The sequence below is a fragment of the Furipterus horrens genome, unplaced genomic scaffold, assembly GCF_987537825.1.
Source record: "Furipterus horrens unplaced genomic scaffold, mFurHor1.1.pri manual_scaffold_1, whole genome shotgun sequence".
NCBI lineage: Eukaryota > Metazoa > Chordata > Mammalia > Chiroptera > Furipteridae > Furipterus > Furipterus horrens.
Genome location: NW_028327171.1, coordinates 155,964,238 through 155,986,813, shown reverse-complemented (window position 1 = coordinate 155,986,813; position 22,576 = coordinate 155,964,238). Strand labels below are relative to the sequence as shown.

Sequence of the window (22,576 nt, the reverse complement as noted above, 5' to 3'; positions counted from 1 at the left end):
AGAATAGAACTGCAACCTTGGTGTATCAGGACAACACTCCAACCAACTGAGTTATCTGGCCAGGGAAGGCCTTACTAATCTTATAGACCACAAATGTGAAGTTTCGAGAGATTAACTAATTTCCCAAGGCTTCTTATCATTCAGGGTCAGAACCAGAGTTGAGTCACAGATTTCTGACTATCCACATCTCACTATGCTCCTTTTCAAGCCCTAGTGTAATAAAATCAGTATACAGAAAGGAACCCCAGCCACTTTGATCAGACACTTAAGAAACACTTACCTTGTTTTTGCATATTAAGTTTTCAAAATTTAGCCTAACCAAGTACATAATATAATACAGAGCCAACAGACACACACACATATTAAAGAGGAAACATCTGTATGTAAAACACAGAATTGCTTTTTATGTGGTCACAACTGCTCATGAACAAGAAATCATCAATGATAACATGTGAGAAAACTTTGCTTTTTAATTTATAAATATCGACCCTGACAGGTGACTTTCATAGTAACTATAAGAACAGTGTATTTCTGTTCATTAATTTTTAAACCTCTTTATAAAATGTATATATGTAAACATTAAATATGATAGTAACTATCATACAGTCTCAGAAGTTTAATAAGTGTTATATTTGAGAATACACACTTGTAACTTATGTTTGCAGTGCAGTAAATGACTATATGACATTTAGTAAGTATTAAGTTCTGCCAGAGTGGTGTGTGTTAGGCTGAGTAGAGACAGCAGAACGAAACATACCTAAGGAGATCCTATGAATTCCACCAGAGAGTGGTCTATTTGACAAAGCATGATCAAAATGGGAAACCTTCTAGAAATGTTTAATATACACATATGTTTATATTTTTAAAAGAAACTCTCTCACAAAATTTTCTAGGTGTTTTATTCTTTAGCATCACCTATGCTTTCAGGGAGTGTCCTCATTTCGAAGTAGTCAATTTCGGGAAGAAAAACGCACGGGTCACTGTGAAGGGTCTCCATGCTAAGCTTTGCCTCCCTCCTCCCTTTCTCATCCAGATGCTACAAGTGATTTTTGTTTTGTTCTTGTTCTAGATACTTCTGGACATGGTGTAAATACATCTCATATGTTTGCAATCCCCAATACTTTAGAATATGGAAATAGAACTTACAAAATAATTAGTGCAAATATGACTTGGTATACAGCACTAAAAACCTGTCTGATGCATGGAGCAGAACTGGTCAGCATTACAGATCGGTATCACCAGTCCTTCCTCACCGTCATCCTCAACCGGCTGGGACATGCCCGCTGGATTGGACTGTTCACTGCAGATGTAGGTGTCCTAAAATCCCTCGGACTATCCTTGCTTACTTAAGTTTCACATCCACTTCCTCAGTAATATAACAACTGAAATTAGCACAGAAAAAATCTCCCAGGAACTATACCATTTAAATAATTGGTTTATATAGTAAACACTGACTAACCTTATGAGAAACCTATGACTGCACAATAAAGGTGTACACCTTTAAATATCTACTTGCTTAATTCCTGGAAATTAATGCCCTTCAAAGGCTCTATGAAAATTTCTGAGAAATTTCAGGACACTTCCCCATGCACTGGAACACATCCTAAACTCGAGCATCTGCATTTGGGTAATTTGTTGTATTTAAGAAATCCCCAAGAAAAAATAATCGTGCTTCCTGCCTAGAAATTTTGTTAATAATTAATTCAGTACCCCCTGACATTTAACATGTAGGTTATTTTTCTCCTCCAGGGATGTGGTTTAGAGAGTTAAGGTTTTGGTTTTTTTTTTTTTTTTAGTTTTCTTTACTCCTTAATAAAAACATTACACACTGAAATTAGGGAAACATATCTATTCTATCCTGACCTATTGTGCTGCTCCCTATTGTCAATCACTGTAAACAGTTTCCAGTGTGCCATTTAGAAACTTTCTCTATAGGCACATATATATAAATGTAATGGATGAATATGTACAGTTCTCTAAATACAAATGAGAACTTACTATATATGCTGTCTTTAAACTTGCTTTTCTATTTAATATACCTTGTACAGCTTTCAATGTCAGCACATAAAAATTTAACACATGTAAGAATATACTGTACCACAATTTATTAAACAATTCTATGCATGGACATTTGGTTTCTTCCCAGTTTTCACAATTACAAACAATGCACAACAAATATCCTGTGCAAGTAGGATGAGTTCCCAGAAGTGAAGTTGTTAAGTACACTTTAAGTGTTCACAATAGTGCCACTGCCTTCCGAACGTTTGCACCAATTTACATGCCAACAGCACTGTGTGATAACATCTAGTTTTCTCATGTCCTTGCCAACACTGGGTATGTCAAAATTTTACTCCTCACCAGTGGTATAGGTGAAAGGATAGTATTTTGTGGTCATTTATTATGTTTTTGTATTTGGGATGTTTTAACTTATGTAGTCAATTTTTGCTTTATCACTGCTGGATTTTTCTATCAGACCTGGAAAGATTTTTTCCCCACACTAAGAGTATAAAATATGTAGCCAAGTTTTTTTTAGCACTCTTATATATTCAATTTTATATTTGGATCTTTGATCCGGAATTTATTTCGGTATAAAGAACAAGATATTGATCCAACTTCACTCTTACTGCTTGAGGGAAATTATGGTGGCAGGGAGCCAAGTATTCCCCAAAACTAATAAAGATATCTCTTGTAGCAGATATTCCTTTCTGTCAGGCCATATTCACAAGCTGTTCTAGACCCCCCCCAAAATAGAAATCTAAGAAGTGGAAATACGAGTCTATGTGCGAACTGAGAGATGCTCAGACAGCATTGATTGATGCCACCAGGAGTCTTGGCAAGGAAATGACGGCTCAATTTCCCTCCACAGAATGGTCTCAATTTTGACTGGTCAGATGGAACTAAATCCTCCTTCACCTTTTGGAAAGACGATGAGTCACCCTTGCTAGGTGACTGTGTTTTTGCTGACACCAATGGGCGCTGGAGTAGCACAGCCTGCGAATCATTTTTGCAAGGAGCCATTTGTCATGTCCCTACCGGTAGGTCCAATCCTGTTCAACTCAAAAATATGTACCACGCACCTGCTGTACACAAGACACTGCACTAAGCAGGAGTGATGAGGAAGAATTGTAAGGAGTATCAGCCCTCAAGAAGCCTCTGGTCTGGTAGGTGATGTACAGATGAATAACTACTATACTAGGCAGGGCTACCAAACAATATGAGAGGTAGCATGTGTTGTGGGGGTTAGCAAGAAAAAGAACACATTGTATCAATGAGGAGAAATACTGTATGTAGAAAGACTTCCTTAAGGACTTGACTGTGGAGATTGTCCTTGAAGTATGGCTGGGATGTAAATACAGGGCGATGATGGGACATTTGCATTCTGAGCAAAATGGTTGGGCAAAGACATGGAAGAAAAGAAGGATGGAACATGGATAAGGCAAAGCCAGTGCTGAGATTTTCCTGCATCGCAGGTTATGGTTAAGGGAGAATTAGGAAATCAGGCTAGGAATGTGGGTTAGGAGCATAGATGACCTTGAATGCCAGACTGGGGCTTTATGTTTAGGTCAAGGACAAATAGGATTCTAGAGTCATCATCATAATAATGGTAATAATATTTATGTCTATATCACATATATATTTAAATGTTAAAATAATAATAACATCTCATTACACTTAAAGTTCACCCGGCTATGCCAGGTAGACTTTATTTTAAAGATGGAATAGGTTCAGAGCATTAAATAGTTTCCTGAAGATCTCAGAGATGTCCACCAACAGCCCCAGGAGTAGAAGCCTAGTTTCTCATCACACTAGACCCCCATTTTCTTGATTGCTGTGGTGTACATAGAGGTCCTTAACACTGGCTGGTTTCTTTTTGAATCTCTCATTTAGTAAAAGTGCATTTATTTCTTACATTCTGGATACTATAATTCAAATGGCATACACATTATGTAACTTCAGATTGAAATAATTCAGGATGAAAATGTAAATAATAGCCATATATATTGGAAAAGCCAATTCTGCTTCTAAAACACCATAAGAGTTAGCCTTCTCTTTCAACAACACTGCATTTATTGAGTGCTTAAGAAGGATGAGGCACTAGCTTGTTTAAACTTCTCAAGTTGTAAGAAAGATATTGTTGTTAGCTCTCTTTTGTAGATAAAGAAACCAAAGTGTAGGGAGGATCTCGGCATGGATGTGTCTGATTCTCATGCTTGCCCTCTGAAGCAAAGTCCACCCCAATTTCCTAGTGTTATGTTTGTTATGTTATGCATTATTGAATGCATTATTTTCTCTAATAAGTTGATTTGTAGGTAAGAATTTGCTAAATCTGTAATATTGAGCACTGCATGTAACACATTTTGTACATTTGGAATCGTCTTTTTCCAGCTTCATTCAGTTGTCAGTATTTCTATGAATCATATCCCTCAGTATGTTAGTAATTGTAAACATGAAAGTCAGAGGCCCTCACCCAGGCAGCACCCAAACTAAGCCTATAAAGATATGCATTAATATACTCAGTTATATGTAAGTAAAGATTATTTCTTCCAGAAATGCTATAAACCAGTCTAGTTTTTTAATCATTTATATTAAACTCATTCTTCAGAGTATTATCATGAAAATCTCATTACGTATATTTATCTTGGTCTTTCATATAATGTAATTCAATGTTTATCTCATACTCAGTCACCACACTGAAGTCATAACTGATTTTTGTTTATAGAAACAAGACCATTTGGACACCCAGAGTTGTGCTCAGAAGCATCTGTTCCCTGGATAAAATTCAAAAGTAATTGTTACAGTTTTTCTACAGTCCTAGACAGCATGAGTTTTGAGGCTGCTCATGAATTTTGCAAAAAGGAAGGTAATTCTTTTGTGATGGTAAAATGCTTTCAATGTGCTCCTTCTTGATAATCTAGTAAATAATGTAACTTTTTGTCTGATTATATAGTGATTTAAGCAGCAACAAAAATTTTTGAAAAAAATGCTGTTGAATTTGCTTATCTGGGGGATGGCTAATATATGAAACACAATGTCCAGTATATAAAACTTTAAAACCTAAGATGATGTCTCAGAATGCTGCACTTCTTCCCACAAAATGTTCCTTTTGAATGCATTTGACTTACAAATTCTTAATGTTCTCTAAAATTAATATTCTCTGCTTTCACTTCTTATAACTTCTGAAGTACTTATATGTCTTAATAAATGTGGTTTTGCTTTAACATTTTTAATCAAAAATCACATACAATGGAAATTTTCATTTTTCAAAGTCTGAGCTTTACAAATTATGTGTGGTATAGGAGATATTTTTAAAGTTTTATTGACGCGTGAACACAAATATTTGTTCATTTGCTGTTTGTCTCTTTTATAGGATCTAATCTTTTAACAATCAAGGATGAGGCTGAAAATTCATTTCTCCTAGAAGAGCTTTCTGTTTTTGCTTCTTCTGCCCAGACAGTTTGGCTGAATGCTCAGTTTGATGGTGACAGTAAGTGCTTTGTGTAGAAAAGAAGAAAGGATATCAATAAATGCACAGTGGTCAAGGCTGATGAAAATGGCCTCTAAACCCAGAAGACTCTCCTTGGGTACATTTGCTGTGAAAAAATAGCATGAGTATTAAAGCCATTTCTTCCAAAGGCAACATTGCTAACCCTTTTTTCTATACCCTCTTTTCCTGTGAATAATCCCAGAATACCCAAAATAAAAACAAAGAAGTTTATCTACGTGAAGATGCTTGACTGGAACTTTATGTTCATGGACTTGCTCATAGACTCCAAAACTATATGCACTTGGAAATACCCCAGGTTTCTAAGTGTTAAAAAAAAAAAAAAAAAAAAGCACAAAAGAGTTAAGGAAATGTTTCAGGATGAAATTATGCTTAGAGTTATTTGCTACTCATAAAAACCAGAGTTTGTATTCAGATGAAAGCATGGTAATCTTTCCTTTATTTACATGATGGTTATTGAAAGTACTTGTAAGGAAACATATTTGAACTGGTACGGACAGCTTCTTACAATGGTGTACCAAAGTAGAAGGTGAGTCCGCCCTGGCAAGGAGTACTATTTCAATCGCTGATGCTGTTTAGAATTTCTAGCACACGGTAATAACAAAAAGCTGACTGAATTTTAGTTAGTTTTAGTGTTGGTTTTAAATCCTTTTCAGACAATGGACTTCTTTATTGCCTACACATGGATGAACTTTCCCATGGCCCTCATCCATTGGTATACCACTGGCTTGCAATTTAAAGAAACTCACTGTAGAATTCTTTTAGAAAATGAGTCATTTTGTAATGATATAGATGTTAGGACTTCTAAAGATTTTTTTCCCTATGTTAATTAGTTTAGTTTATTAAGTGATTTCTTTAAATCACTTATGATAAGAACTATTTCAAAATTCAAATTTACATTAAGAAACATGATATTCTAAGTGAACTAAATTAAAATAGTTGTTCCCAAGGCAACTTTACTCATACCTACCTTTGGGTGTTGAGTTCATAACTGTACTTACTGGGTTAAAAGCATCAGATAAGGAGAGAGTATTATTAAATTTTGGGGTTGCTTTTCATGGTTCATTCCAGTCTTCGTAGGTTTGCTAACCATGCACATAATTTATCTATTGGCAATTTCCCCACAGATAAAACCATAAAGTGGTTCGATGGGACTCCCACAGACCGGTCAAACTGGGGCCTTCGGAAGCCAGAGATGGACCACATCAGACCCCATCTGTGCGTGGCCCTAATGGTCCCTGAAGGAGTGTGGCAGTTATCTCCGTGTCAAGAAAAAAAAGGATTTATATGTAAAATAGAGGCAGGTGTGTAAAGGCAGAGGGCGATTCTTCATTTTGATTCCACCCTGACGAATGTTGACCCACTTCGTTGGCACTTAAAGCTTTTAAAATCCAAGAAGGCAGGGAGTATTTGGATAGATTCTAACATTATCATCTTCTTCTATATCAGACAAGTCATAGAACATTTCAACTCAAAGGATTTGACTCCCTTGTGTCACCCTAGCTGTTAACCTCATAAGTAAAAAATCAGTTTACCTCAAGCAAAGAGTTAGAAATGTAAACCCACAACCATCATTCTAACAGCTGCCACTCAGAATTTTAAGGTTCATATTTGGGCTCAAGAAACACAACCTAAGCTTTAGTAGTCCTTGTGGATAAGTAGGTGTGGTTCTCTTTCACAGCTCTAATATATGGTAAAAGACATATTTTAACTTTATTTTAAGCTACATACTTAGTTTTTAGTGTTAAAAAAATAATTTTAGAAATCTAAGCCAGAAAATTCTAGTCTATTGCAAACAGTAGGAGAGATTTCTAAGATCAGGCATTAATAAGGAACATTAACAGTGGAAAGGTATTTTTAATAATCACAACAGTTTCTAGGTGCCAGTATTACAGAGATAGCTGGAGAAGATTTCGCAAAGATGAGGCCTTGGAATCCCAAAAGAAGAGAATAGAGGAAGGAAGGCATATTGGACAAAGACTAATGGCAGCAATTGAGAATGAGCTTAGATTAGAGCGAAGGGTTCAGGTTAGGTGGTGATGGCAGAGGCGGATTTAACAGCAGGTGCACCAGACATAGCGGGCAACGTGCGTCCTCGGCCCCGGCTTCTGAAGGGCCCCACAACACCCCAACTTTACACTTTTTTTCTAATGACACCAATTTGGTTTCATATGTGCAATTTTAATTACGTACAAGTTGTAAACTTGCAGGGCCCTTCAGGAGTCGGGGCCGAGGGCGTGCGCCCAGGGCACCTGCTGTTAAGTCTGCCTCTGGCACTGATGGGAATAAAATTGAACAGTAATATAGGATTCATGAAGAGCTAACTTTGTGTGAAAGAGACAGGGACCCACTACATGCTCCATAGACAACCACAGTGGAGTCACATTCACCCAGATGTAAAGAGAGTCACCTGTAATTTGAGCGATGGAACCAGGAACAAAATGGGAAAGTGGAAATGGGAAAAGGGAATCATCGGGCTTTGGAGACTGATTGCGTACTGGAAATGAAGAAGAAAAAAACTGGTAGATGTGGGCACTGATGTTTGAAACCCAAATAGTGAGATTATCAACTCTGTGTGATAAATAACACGGCCAAGAGATCCGCAGCATTTAAGGATCAAGAACAAATCTGAAACACCTCGTGTCTGTACAGGACTTCAAAGCTTCCTATGATACATAGCATACCTCTTTCGTTCTTCACATCAACTTTCCCAGGCAGCAGAGCAGAAAGAATATTCCCATTTTACACGTGGGAAACGTGCTGTCCAAACTGAGGCTGCATTGAGGATTACAGTCCACATTTTCTGACTATGGGCTCCTTCTACACCTTCTCACTGACTCCATTCTGAGAATAAACACTCTTTCTTTTAACACTCTTTCTTAAAGTATCTTCACACACACACACAATAATAATTTTCCATTATATTATGCAAAATTTTACAATATTATTTTTAAATTGCAAAAACAAGTTGTTTTTAAACATGTGATTTTGCTATTGGTAACAACATTGATGCTTCTTTTAAGTCTATACGAGTGAAGGGCATAAGTAGTGTACCAAGGCACTTCCTCCACTCACAAATCCTCTTCTAACCTTTTTCTGGATCACTCCCTACATCGTTATCTAGATCTCAAAACTAGCAGAGTTCAAATTTTGAAATAGTCTACTTGAAAAAGATACATTTTTACAGTAGAAAATCCTTTAACTTTTTGGATGGAGGAGCTATTATTCATTTCTCAAGATTCTTGAAAGCACAGATATGACAAGATGTTGATGTTTAAATCCTTGCATAAAGGTGGGGAGGTTGTCATTGCTGGACAAACTCCCATGGCAAAGTTGAGTTTCCTGCAGGCAGGAACTACTGTTTTACTCACATTTCTATTGCAGCACAGTGCTAAGACTAGATGGGAATTCTTGGCTTAAAAAAGAAAAAGAAAAGAAAAGAAAAAAGGCAGTGCAGGTGTTTGTAAGCAGTAGTAATGATTGTAGTAAATCAGGGGTCAGTGAACTTTCCCCATAGGGGCCAGATATAAATATTTGGGGCTCCGGTGGCCATATGGTCTCTGTCATGCTGCTATTGTAGTGTGAAGGCAGCCGTACACAATGCGTAAATGAAAGAATGGGACTGAGTTCCAGTAAAACATTATTTATAAAAATCAGAAGCCCACATTTAACCTATGAGCCATAGTTTGCTGAGCCTTGCTCTAAGTATTGGCATAATTTTGATGAATTAAAAGAAAAACTTCATCTCACTTTTTTTTTGTACTTGATTTTAGGTATTCATGTGGTAAAGGAACATCTAGGAAAAGGTATGTTTGGAACAGTAGAGAACATTTTGATTTTTGTTAGAAATAATAAAATAGAAAGTAGCTATGTGACAGTGTCTATAGTACTTCATTGTCACTGAAGTTTTCTTTTCCCTCATCTTCTGTTAGGACCAAGTCACAGCATTGTACCACTTGCAGTGGCACTGACGCTGATAGCAATTCTGGCCACTTCCACACTTTCCTTCTGCATTTACAAGCACAATCGTGGTGTCTTCAGGAGGCTCACAGAGTTTCGGAACCCTTACTACCCAACAACCAACTTCAGTGCAGTACATTTGGAAGAAAGTATTCTCATTTCCGATCTTGAGAAGACTGAGCAGTAGTAATGAAGTCAGAGAATGCCAGAGCCATAGGACAGGAAAGAAGACTTAAGGGGAGCCTCCTCTGTATTTTCCCTTGCAGACCAGATGTCATTTTAATGTAAATTGTGTCATTATTTTAATTATTCTTAAAGTGATTGCTGGTTTAGAATTGTAACCAAATCAGAGGGGTCTCGATTTATTCATTTCCCCACCTGTGATCTATTCTTAAAAAGGGGAAATTACACAATGGCTATTATTCAGAAAACAAGACTATTAAAAGAAACTCTCTAATGAAAACTCTCACACCAATGTGAATGATAGTTTTTGCAAGAAGTTTTGGTAACTTTAAAACTAAACTATTCAGACTTTTACTCATACTCATTCCATTAAAAGAGAAGTAAAACAAAACTTAAAATCCTATGCTTATATAAGATAGGAAAAGGAAAAAGCTTCTGAGAGGTTTCTTGTTTCCAATGCAATCTTTTTAAATTCAATCAGCTTTTGAAAAATACTGATTTTTATGCTTAAAAGTCCCAGGTTATGGACTCTAAACTAATATTTAGGGTGACATTTATTTTTATTAGTTCTGACTTCTCAAACTAAAGGAAGAGAAAATTTACTCTTCTTCAAATAGTAAAATCTTGATTACCAGCAGGGTTTTATAAGCAACCACACAGTGTGGCCCAAAATTCAATTACTAATTGGTGACTAAGTTTAATAGTTAAAAATATAGATAAGCTTAAAAATTTTGTTGAGATTTTAATACTGTTAAAACTCATGGGTTTTATTAAAAACTAAAGGTATAGAGTAATATATAATACTCCTAACAAACAAAAAACATAAAATGTAACTTGAATTTAAAATGGAAAAATTGAAGATCTGAATTACAGCCCCATTAGAAACAGACTCAAAAATATGTTGAAAAGTACTCAGTAAATTACTCTCTGGTAGCGCTCTAGATACCTTTCTGTATAAATGAGATTATTTGGAGTGTTCTATTTAGTAAACTATGGTTCTGGGGAACCATCTCCATTTATGTTGGACTAGTAAGTGCAATGAGTACATACTGATTAAAATCATGATATTGTTCATAAATTTAAAAGCACAGATTTTTATCTTCATTAATTTCTTATAAAGAAAAATGACATCATCAATATTTAAAGGTTTACTCATTACATAAATATTTATTGAGTTCCTATTAAGAACCAAGTGTCAGACTGGAGGTACTGGGGTGAGCAAGTCAGTCCATGAGCTTTCTGTTTTTGTGGCACTTCTTTTCTAATGAAGAAAAACTGAGAGCAAGCCAGTAAAGAAATGCAAGAGTGGAAAATATCAGGTGGTTATGAAAACTAAGTAAGGCCCTGTGATAGAGAAAAACTGGAGTAATCTCAGGGCCTCCCTAGAGTGTGAAATTATTACAACCAGCTGCCTCAAAACTGGTGGCCACCAGTCACAAGGTGGAGCTCTGAGAGAACATATGGATGAAATTCCAAGAGGAAAAGCATCATTAGAAGTAGCGTTTGAAGAGCACACCCTCAGAATGAAGTCCCTGCGGCCTGAAATAGTTAAGACAGCTTCCAAAAGCAGCTCTTTGCTACCGCTGTGTGTGTGGTTTACATCCTGGAACAATCAACTTCCATCATTTTCGTTGCATTTGGGGACTTAATTTTTGTTAAAGATATTATGTTATGTGACAGTTGTATACTTATGACTCTAAAGAATGATTGGCTTGAACTAAGCAGATGGTATGAAAGTTCAATTTAATAATCTGTTGAGTGAAATTGAAGTTCTGTTCTTTCCAGTGGACTTGGTAAAAAAAAACAAACAAAAAAAACTGCTAATCAATTATCACACATAATAATTTGACAAAGTATGTCATCCTTTAAGTAGTTTTGTGGAAAGAAACTGTACCACTTGTCAGTGCTCTGTGCTTTGATATTAAGTATTGAACCATGTCTTCAGAGATTCTGTCCCCATGTAAGATCATGCAATCCTTCACATTACTGGAATTCCAGAAATAGAAAGTACTAAAATATTCTCTTTTATTCATACATGTACATTTTAAAAAACTTTTTTGTATCTATTTTTAATCTGAACTTGATCTCATAGATACAGCATGAAAAGAAAAAAGTAAAATGGTCACAAATTCATTCATGCATAATTAATCTACCCCCTTTGGAAAAAGTCAATTATTTTCTATTACTGCGGGTAACGGAAAATCTTGGATTTTCTCATTAAATCCAATGGCTTTTCCACTTGCAACAGTCTTCTTGCAGTTTAAATGTTTCTTCTCTTGAAGGTCCAGTCTCTGTCAAGCATATAGTAGATGGCTTCTTTAGATAAATGTTCAGTCTTTTGGAGTTTCCTTTCCCTCCTCAAAATGATGGTTGGATATATGAGAACGCTTTGTGCCTTGTGTCCTTGTGGCAGTGGGAACAGAAGGTGATAACTGACTGGATGTGTATTATCTGGCGTCCACTGAAGGTAGTTGTCTGGCCCCACTCCTGAGAATTCTGCTGGCACCTGCTATGAAGTCTGTAGTTGGTGCAACCTGTAGTCTCTTCTCTTTGATTTGGCTCCATGCCTGTGCTCCTTGGCACCACCTAATCCCCAGAGAATTGGCTGTGACTCTCATTCAGTTCCCTACATGGACACTGCAGTTCTTGGCTACAAACCCCTTCACCGCTGCAGTAATGAGATCCTATCCAGCACCATCGCTACTCTGTTAGTCAAGGGAGGCTAATTGCTGTAGCAAACATTCCCAAAATCTTGATGGTTTAACACAGCAAAGGCTTATTATTTCTCATCCACACTGACATAGGCTTGTAGGAAGCCTTGACTCTATTCAGTCATTCATAGATCCAGGCTCTTCCCTATAGTCCATCCTCCATCTACTAGAGCCTTGGTTTCCTCCAGTGGGTCTCCTACCTCGGCCTACAGTAGAACTTGACTTGAGATCCATGTTTGATTAATTATGTAACTTCCATGGGGTATTGAAATACACTCTCTAAATGAAGTCTTCAAACTGAGGACACATACCCTGAAGGTACATAGAGATTTCCAAGGGGCACTGGGGCATGAGTATAATTAAGGAGCTCTGTCTCCAGAATCTTTAACCTTCCTAAGTTTTAAGGATTAATTGGCATGAGAACACCCCTGAGGTCACAGTGTCACACTGGTTCTTATTTCCTACCTCACCTAGTACAAGTGCTCCGCTCTACCTTTACAAAAAAAAAGAAAAAAGACATAGTTTTTACTCCAAATCTTACTGTGATCTTTTACCTTGAGAAAAGCCTCAATGGCACCAAAGAAAAAGATTCCAAGTAATGATGTCAGTGAAGCTTCTTTTAATAAAGGAATTAGAAACCCAGTATACAGTCTTATGTCTTTTCCTGTGTTCATGCATTTTTCTGCTCAGGGTGAAGTGATGAGTTAGAAATTCCATGTTGGGATATTCTAAATTAATATGCATTGCATAGTGGAACAGCAGGGGTGATAACCACTTTGTTTGCTTAAGTCTTTATTTCATCCAGTCCCTGGAGAGAAAATTTGGTGAAAGCAAAGAGAATGTAGATATTGATAAGCAGCTGATGTCTTAACTTTATCCTGGTGAAAAGCTTATGGCAAAGCTCTTAGATAAGTCTATCTTAGATTTCTAAATGAATTGAGAAATAGAGTCAGACTTCTTCTGAACACTGTTTTATTTGGTTCATGGGTTTGACAATGAGGATTGGCCTTACCAATTAAGTTTTTTAATGAATATTTCCATTAATTGAATAAACTAAATTTGCAACTCTAGTGTTCTGATTAAAATACTTATTAAGATAAAGACATTTTAATAGAAAAGTTGTGTTGACAGAACTAATTAAATTAATATTTCATTTTTCCCAACCTTACCTTGTATATCAGGTAAAATAAAGTGTCTATAAGTGAAGAGTAAAAGGCATAATTAATAGTCATATGAAATATCTTAGTGCCCTGATCGAGTGGCTCAGTTAATTGGAGCATCACCCCATATACCAAAACGTTGCTAGTTTAATTCCCGGTTAGGGCACACACACACCTAGGTTGTGGGTTCAGTCCCCGAACAGGGCACATAAGGGATGCAACCAATTGATGTTTTGCTCTCACATTGATGTTTCTCTCTCTTTCTCTCCCCATTTCTCTCTCTAAAAAATCAGTAAACATATTATTGAGTGAGGATTTTTTTAAAAACCTCTTAGCAAAAGCCCTTTAATTTTACGTCTAGGAAATTGATAGTGAATCATTCTAATGATAGGGTAGCAAATTCTTTTGCAAGTTGAGTGTTTCCAGTTCTTTAAGCAAAACTCAAGGAGAACATAATCAAATTGTGAGTTGATAGATGATGAAAACAATTTTAATGTATGATCACTGTGATTTTTGGCACATATGAGAAAATTCAAATAATGGAGTTATATTGCTATAACAAACCTCCTTTCATTCCCATCTACTAAATATGTGAAGAAGTTTATCTATTAGTCAGGATAGGTTAGAGTATATTGTGGAAGCAAACAGACACTCTAATGTTGGTTCAAAACAAAATGCAGAAATTAATTTCTTGGTCATACAAAGCCTGCTATGGTTCCATTGGCTCTCCTGGGTGGCTCACGTACAAGCAGTAACTCATAGATCTAGGCTGCAGGTTCCTACCTCTGAAACATGGGGTATCCAGTGGTACTAGTGCAGGAAAAACTAGTAGAGAACTCTTAAGTCCCTTGGTCCTGAAGCAATACACGGCGCTTCCACCCACATACCATTGGCTAGAACTAGTCACATGGTCCAACCTAACTGAAGAAGTCTAAAAGGCCTCCCATTGTACTCAGGAAAGAGAAGATAACTGACTACAGTAAGTACCAGCAATTTCAACCTGAGTTTCTCAGCACATATAACTACCAAAAAAAATTCTAAATTAATATGAATTTATCTATGATACATCCATTTCATTAAGATATGAATTACCTATAACATTTTAGTTCAATATATACTATTTATTAACTATTATATATTTATGTCGTTCTGATCAATTGTGTACTACTAATAATTGAAATGACAACGCAATATAAAATGTATAACAGCCTATGTTCACAGGGAAATTTTTTAAATAATTTTAATTTATATACATATTTTTTACTGCAGGCAAATATGACAATGTGATGTATAAAATATTTTCAAGAGTAAAAATATACCACATTAGGATAAAATTCTGTGGGGGTATTGGAATAGAAGTAAAAGACTAAGGAGAAAAATAAATAAAATCTTTGAATGCTAAAGAGCTCGTTTGTGTGTTTTTCTACTTTTAAATAAGATGACATTCAAATTGTTTTGGTATCTCCAATAAAAAGAACTAGAGCTCTTTGGAGAACTGGCTGATTACAGGTCTGGGGCAGGAAAAATACAAGATGAAAATGGACTATCTTGCAGTGCCAAGAAGTGAGAAAGTGCTCACAAAAAGATGAGGCCATGTCCAAAAGATACAGGAATCAAACCGAGGGAGCTCCCAGTGGCCAAAGTTGGAACAATCTGAGCAACAAAATGATTGTATTGGATTAATACCCATAGAATAAGCATCTATAAATCCATATTGATAAAAATAAATAAATAAATTGGAAAAAAAGCAACAGTTTTTCTCCACAGAATAATTTCAAGTAACAAATGTAGAATAAATGAAATAAACAAAAATCACTATTAGGTAAACACAACAGTAATAATTGTTGCAGGCAAGATCCACCAGTAAGTGCTAAAATTAGTGGATGAATGTTTGAGGAGAAACAGGAAATTTGAATAGCTTTAAAGTATCCCCCTCAAGACAGTCACTAATTACAAAGGGAAAGTACAAACTTTACCATTGAAAAACCTCTTGAATCAAGTGATCAAGGTTAACATAAGCAGTAATCAGCCATATCAGCATCGTGCACTCCTGGTAGGATGTCCTAAGATGAACACAACTTCTTTAGTATTCTCCCCCAATAACACATAATCTCAATCTAATAATAAAAAATGCCAATCCCAAATTGAGGAACATTCTACAAAATAATTGACCATTTCAAGTGGCCAGGTCATGAAAGATATGGAAAGACTGAGGAAATGTCACAGATTGGAAGAGAATAAGGAGACATGCCAACTAAACACAAGATGGACTCCTGGATTGAATCCTGAGATAGAAAAAGGACATTATGGAAAATTTGGAATTATAGTAAAGTTTATAGTTCAGTTAGTAGTAGTATACTAGTATTAATTTCTTAGTTTTGAAGGTTGTTCTTTGGTTATATGAAACGTGCCATCAGAGGAAGCCGGGTAAATGGTGCATAAGAATTCTCTGTATTGTATTGGTAACTTTTCTGTAAACCTAAAATCATTTCAAAATAATAAAGGTTAAAATCTACTATATGAATTTAAATTCTATTGGATATATTAAAAGAGAGACATAACACTTTTATTTTAAAATATCATTATTTCCTCACACCTGCTAGAAAGGCTACCATCAACAAATCAACAAACAACAAGTATTGGCAAGGATGCAGAGAAAAGGGAACCCTAGTGCAGTGTTGGTGGGAATGCAGACTGGTGCAGCCACTATGGAAAACAGTATGGAGTTTCCTCAAAAAACTAAAAATGGAACTGCCTTTTGACCCAGCAATCCCACTTCTGGATGTATCTGTTAAGAATCCTGAAACACCAGTCAGAAAAATATAAGCACCCCTATGTTTATAGCAGCATTATTTACAATAACCAAGGTCTGGAAACAGCCCAAGTGTCCACTAGTAGATAAATGGATAAAAAAAGATGTGGAATACTACGTGGCTGTAGAAAAGAAGGAACTCTAACCCTTCACGACAGCATGGATGGACCTGGAGAACATTAAGTTAAGCGAAATAAGCCAGTCAGAGAAAGCTAAATATATGATCTCATTTTTATGTGGAATCTAATGAACAAAATAAACTGATGAGCAAAATAGAACCAACAGCATGGATACATAGAACAGACTGACAGATCTCAGAGGAGAGGGGAATGGGGGGACTGAAACAGATTAGCCAAAGAATAGATACACATACATGCATAGCCTATTGACACAGACAACAGCGTGATGAAGGCCCAAGGGGTGGGCCTGGGTCTGGGTGGAGCAAGGCAAAGGGAAGGGGGTGTGGACATCTGTAATAGTGTCAACGATAAAAATTAAAATGTCATTATTTATCATATGATGAAAATTGCATCTTAATTATAACAAAGTTCAGAGGTGAACTTAGAAATGTGTGAAGCAATATACATCTTTTCAAAATTCTTTTAGGAAGTATGCAAGCAAACACATTTGAGGACCACTGCTCTGTGACGTTCTTTCTCTCTTGTCCTGGATGAGAAATAAGCACAATCTAGCTTTTCTTCAATCTGCCAACCACTGAAGGATTTGGACCAACATATTATACGTCTTGCTGTCAATCCCATTTTCTCCTCTCTGCTCTCTTCCTCCTCACTCTTCTTTTGTTTCACCTCTCTGTCTTGTCAGCATTTCTAATCCTCTTATCCCTGCTTAGCCACTACAATCTTATGGCTTAGTCTTCATGGTAGACAGGGTAGAAAAGAGAAAAAAAACCCTCAGTTCAAAATGTCACAGCCATCATGATTCCCATTCCCACTATTTGTCAGAAACTTTGTGGTGATTCTTATAATTTGTGGTTGGAATTTCTATTCCCTCTTCCTCCACACCTCAAAACAATGATTTGGGCAGGACCTGGCAGGACCAAACCCAGCCTGCTGCTTGTTTTTGTCAATGAAATTACTGAAACCCAGCCATCCTCATTCATTTCCTCACTGGCAGAGCTGAGTGGTTGGGACACACACTGAATGGCCCACCAAGCCTGGGATATTTCCATCTCGCTTTTCATGAGAAAGTTTACAAACCTCTTGTTTAGAGAATAAAAACCTCAATGGGAAGTCTAACAAACTTTAGCATGTCATAATAAGCACTACTTAAATGGGCAGCACTTACAGTGTGATGATAAGCAATTCTGATCAGAAAACATTTATTGAGAGCTTACTGTGGTCCTGAGAGGGGCTGGAAATATGAAGAAAACCCCATCTCTATGCTGTAGGGGTCTCAGTGGGGCAGAAATATATAAATAATAAGTGCAATACACTGTGATACAATAATAACAGAAGGAACAGAATCAGAAGGAAAGGGTACTGATTAATTCTGTCAGGTAGAAAAAGAGGCTTAACAGGGAAAGCAATGCTTATTAAATAGTAGAAAATTTTAGATAAACAGCTTTCTTTGATATCTTTTTGAGTTAGAAAATTTTTAGTTTGAGGCCAACAACAAAGAAAAGATGCAACAAATTTAGGTACAGCTAATTTTTGTATCCTCAGAAAAAAAGATAATCACAAGAATGGCATAATACTGTGACTAAATCCATTTAAAGTCAACTTGATTATAGCGATTTCTAGTTATTACTGTGAGTGGACTAGAAGAGGTGAGTAAATATGTATTGCTGGTCATACCACGGTATTCAAGTGTTAACTTTTGTAAACAATTTCAGTTTAAAGTCTGCATTATAGCATATGTTATATGAGCAAAATAATTAACACATACTTTGACTCTCTTATAATTCTTAGGCTTATCCTCAAAGAAACTAAAGATTTTATAACTGAATATTAAAAATAAAAATTTTTAAGTTATATTCATTTTAGAAATATTGACTTAGCTGTTTATGGTTCTCTAAGCCTGATAAAACTTTCGGTATCTTGGACTATTTACAAGAATTTATAGCATTTAGAATTTTATCTCCAATGTTTACAATTTGATATAAAATGACTGAAAACTTAGATTTTTAAATTCTTTATAAAATAGAGTACAACAGTCTATGCAAAAAGGAAAAAGGACTCATGGACATAAACAACAATGTGGTGATTGTGGTGGGGGAGGAGGTATAGGAAGATAAGCGATAATGGAAAAAATACAATAAAAACATTTAAAAATGAAAAAGTTCAGCCATAATATTCAGGCTGAGATAAAAAGGTCAATATTTTAAGTGTACTTTAAAATGTGAAACATATTTTTCATTTAAGTCGATTCCATTATTGTTGATGCATTTTAAATCTTTTAGAGAAAAATTAACAGAGCTCCCGTAGACTACCCGCCCCTCCCGCAACGGTAGACCTCGGGATCCCCCTGGCTTGCCTGCCCGCCATGGCCGACAAGGAAGCAGCCTTTGATGACGCAGTAGAAGAACGTGTGATCAACGAAGAGTACAAAATATGGAAAAAGAACACCCCTTTTCTTTACGATTTGGTGATGACCCATGCTCTGGAGTGGCCCAGCTTAACTGCACAGTGGCTTCCAGATGTAACCAGACCAGAAGGGAAAGATTTCAGCATTCATCGACTTGTCCTGGGGACACACACGTCGGATGAACAAAACCACCTTGTGATAGCCAGTGTGCAGCTCCCTAATGATGATGCTCAGTTTGATGCTTCACACTACGACAGTGAGAAAGGAGAATTTGGAGGTTTTGGCTCTGTTAGTGGAAAAATTGAAATAGAAATCAAGATCAACCATGAAGGAGAAGTAAACAGGGCACGTTATATGCCGCAGAACCCTTGCATCATTGCAACAAAGACTCCATCCAGTGATGTTCTTGTTTTTGACTATACGAAACATCCTTCTAAACCAGATCCTTCTGGAGAGTGCAACCCAGACTTGCGTCTCCGTGGACATCAGAAGGAAGGCTATGGGCTTTCTTGGAACCCAAATCTCAGTGGGCACTTACTTAGTGCTTCGGATGACCATACCATCTGCCTATGGGACATCAGTGCTGTTCCAAAGGAAGGAAAAGTTGTGGATGCGAAGACCATCTTCACAGGGCACACAGCAGTAGTGGAAGATGTTTCCTGGCATCTGCTTCATGAGTCTCTGTTTGGGTCAGTTGCTGATGATCAGAAACTTATGATCTGGGATACTCGTTCAAACAATACTTCCAAACCAAGCCACTCAGTTGATGCTCATACTGCTGAAGTGAACTGCCTTTCTTTCAATCCTTATAGTGAGTTCATTCTTGCCACAGTATCTGCTGATAAGACTGTTGCCTTGTGGGATCTGAGAAATCTGAAACTTAAATTGCATTCCTTTGAATCACATAAGGATGAAATATTCCAGGTTCAATGGTCACCTCACAACGAGACTATTTTGGCTTCCAGTGGTACTGACCGCAGGCTGAATGTCTGGGATTTAAGTAAAATTGGAGAGGAACAATCCCCGGAAGATGCAGAAGATGGGCCACCGGAGTTGCTGTTTATTCATGGTGGCCACACTGCCAAGATATCTGATTTCTCCTGGAATCCCAATGAACCTTGGGTGATCTGTTCTGTGTCAGAAGACAATATCATGCAAGTGTGGCAAATGGCAGAGAACATTTATAATGATGAAGATCCTGAAGGAAGTGTGGATCCAGAAGGACAGGGGTCTTGAATACATCTGCACTTGTGATTTTAGACTCCCCTTTTTTCCTTTCAACCCTGATGCTGATTTAACACTGGTTTTGAGACACAGACTTTGTTCAGCTATCCCTCTATAATAGGTACCATCAACAGTGCTATTAGCCCAAACTGAGGGTGTTTTCTAAATATTTACTGCAGGGCTTGATTCAGCAAAGCCACAGACTTAATATTTAAATTTTCTTCAGGAATTTTCTAGTAACAAAGATCTAAATTAGCCACCCAAAGGGGACTATTGTGTGTGGTTATTTTATTTTTCTTCTTATGCTATATCCCCGTTTTTCAGACTCATTAAAGTAAAGGCTAGAAGTAAGGAATAGAGCCAAGTGAGATAGGTGTCTGAGCCATGAAGTATAAGTACTGCAAGATATTGTTTTTATTCAGGAATTAGGGGAGATTCAAGTCATATAAATTGCTACTCCAAAATCTTCACACCTGACTTTCCAGGGTGCACATTTTCCTCTGTAGGCCAGTCTCCTCTCAGTTTCTTAAGTCAGAACTACATGTTCCTCTTTCCCTGTTTATTTTTGCTTGTTAGTGTATTTCTTGAGCAGTTTTCATATTATTTCTCTCCTTTCTGTGAAATGGGTTTTTTTTTTTTTTTAAAAAAAACTTGGGACCACCAAGTTGTAAAGATGTATGTTTTTACCTGACAGTTATACCACAGGTAGACTGTCAAGTTGGGAAGAATGAATCGATAGCTTGTATTTGTTTCTAAAATTAAATTAATCCTAGATAAAGAGTTGCCTTTTTTTTTTTTTTTTTTAAGGAGTTAGTCCTTGACCACTAGTTTGGTACCATCTGTTTTGGGTGACTTGTTTCATCAGTAAGCCTGTTATTCTCCATGACTAACTGTGTAAGTGCTTATAATGGAATAAATTGCTTTTCTACATAAAAAAAAAAAAAAAAAAAAAAGAAAAATTAACAAATGTGCCTAAATCTACAACGCTAGACAAAAAAGTGAAAATCTGCATGTCCTTATAATGCCTAAAGAAGAATTCTAATTGAAGGGAAAAAAATCTATAACTATAATCACAAAATGAATCCTATGTATACCAGTGACCTTCTTTACTCAGAGTTAATTAACACAAGCACTTGCTTCTTGCAGAGCACTTTGCTGTAATTCAGAACAAATTAAAGGAAAAATCATTCAAGTGCTGTTTTCTTCACACCATGAAGTGAGCATGATGGGCCAAAGTTAAGTCATTTAAAATATTGTCATCCATTTCTTGTAATTTTGAGTAGCAATACCGTTTTTTCTTTTCTTTTCTTTTTTTTTTTTTTTTGGAATAAAAGAAGACAGCCTAATCTATGTATGCTATTTTCAATTTGTTTCCTGTGCTTCTATTTAATAATGGAAATTGATTTTTAAAACAAACATAAAATGCCCTTTTTTGTTTCTCCCATTAAGTCTCTCATTTACATTAAATTCAGGCTTTGTATATGTTCCTGAATATTTTTCAAATAAATATATTTGACCTTAATATGGCAAATTATTAAAGGACTATATTAATACTTTCCCTTGGCCCTCCCTCAATTCTGAAACTGTGACTTTATTATTGTTTCCATATGGTGGCTTGTGAATTAACTTGAGCTTCTTCAACCTCCACTTAGCAGGTCATGTCCCCAAGAAGTTTTTTAAACTTTTTACCTTCTTAGACAGAACTTGGTAGGAGCTGGAATCCTGACTCAAAGACGTGGCAATCAGCAGGTCTCTTATCCCTATGGACTTTGGGGAGACTCCGAGCCACAAAGCAGAAGGAGAGAAAGTACTGAAAGGAATAAGAAGAGGGGGGTACTTAACAGGAAGTATTTACCCCAGTGGGTCACTAACGACTCTAGAGTTTCTGACTCAAAATGTGGTTGCGTGGAGAAGAACGAGAAACTTGTTCAAGACTGAACACGCCTGGAAAAATACAATGTTTACCTAGGCCATCGTCATATGTGGCCCTCTAGCAAGGGCTCTTCGCATCAGACAAGAAATTGTTTTACTCCCATTTACTCCAAATGGCCCCTAAAGGTGCAAAAGAAAACCGGCCTCTTTGCACACTGCCCAGCAGGGGGCGCATCCGAAGGAAGCTGCGCCTCCTGGCGACAACGAAGGATCAGGGAGCTTGGTGACGCTCGTCCTCACTATAGAAACTTCCTGTAGTTAACACATCCCAAGGGAAGTTTAATGAAGAGAGATATTATGCAAGAAGGCTTTCTTGTTTATGTACTGCTTTAGAAGATAACCTATACTTGCATGTTAATAGGTAAATGTAACGGTACACATTAATAATAAACTTTTTGTTTTTAAAATGAGGCTGAGGCACTGTATTTACTCTCAGGTGTCCAGAATGGGCCAAAGCTGGAAGCACAGCTGTCTCCAGGTGACTGATGACGAGCCTCAGACCTTGCTTTCAGGCAGATGCAGCGTTGCTGATGTGTTCAGCCAGTAT

At 36.7% G+C, this 22,576-nt stretch overlaps 2 protein-coding genes across 2 annotated transcripts in view; both read left to right on the top strand.

Annotated features, from left to right (window-relative positions):
• The window catches only part of PLA2R1 (phospholipase A2 receptor 1), a 112,883-nt gene extending 103,074 nt beyond the window's left edge, over positions 1 to 9,809 (top strand). The window contains exons 24-30 of the mRNA XM_090280199.1: positions 1,070 to 1,308; positions 2,867 to 3,035; positions 4,721 to 4,861; positions 5,369 to 5,485; positions 6,631 to 6,807; positions 9,277 to 9,309; positions 9,436 to 9,809. Coding sequence (XP_090136325.1) covers positions 1,070 to 1,308; positions 2,867 to 3,035; positions 4,721 to 4,861; positions 5,369 to 5,485; positions 6,631 to 6,807; positions 9,277 to 9,309; positions 9,436 to 9,650 — 1,091 coding nt within the window. The 3' untranslated portion in view covers positions 9,651 to 9,809. The remainder of the gene's footprint in view (positions 1 to 1,069; positions 1,309 to 2,866; positions 3,036 to 4,720; positions 4,862 to 5,368; positions 5,486 to 6,630; positions 6,808 to 9,276; positions 9,310 to 9,435) is intronic.
• Positions 9,810 to 18,767: 8,958 nt separating this feature from the next.
• Positions 18,768 to 20,184, top strand: LOC150022098 (histone-binding protein RBBP4). Its single transcript, XM_090267628.1, has one exon. The coding sequence runs from the start codon at positions 18,832 to 18,834 to the stop codon at positions 20,107 to 20,109; it is 1,278 nt and encodes a 425-aa protein (XP_090123754.1). The 5' UTR covers positions 18,768 to 18,831; the 3' UTR covers positions 20,110 to 20,184.
• Positions 20,185 to 22,576: the final 2,392 nt, after the last annotated feature.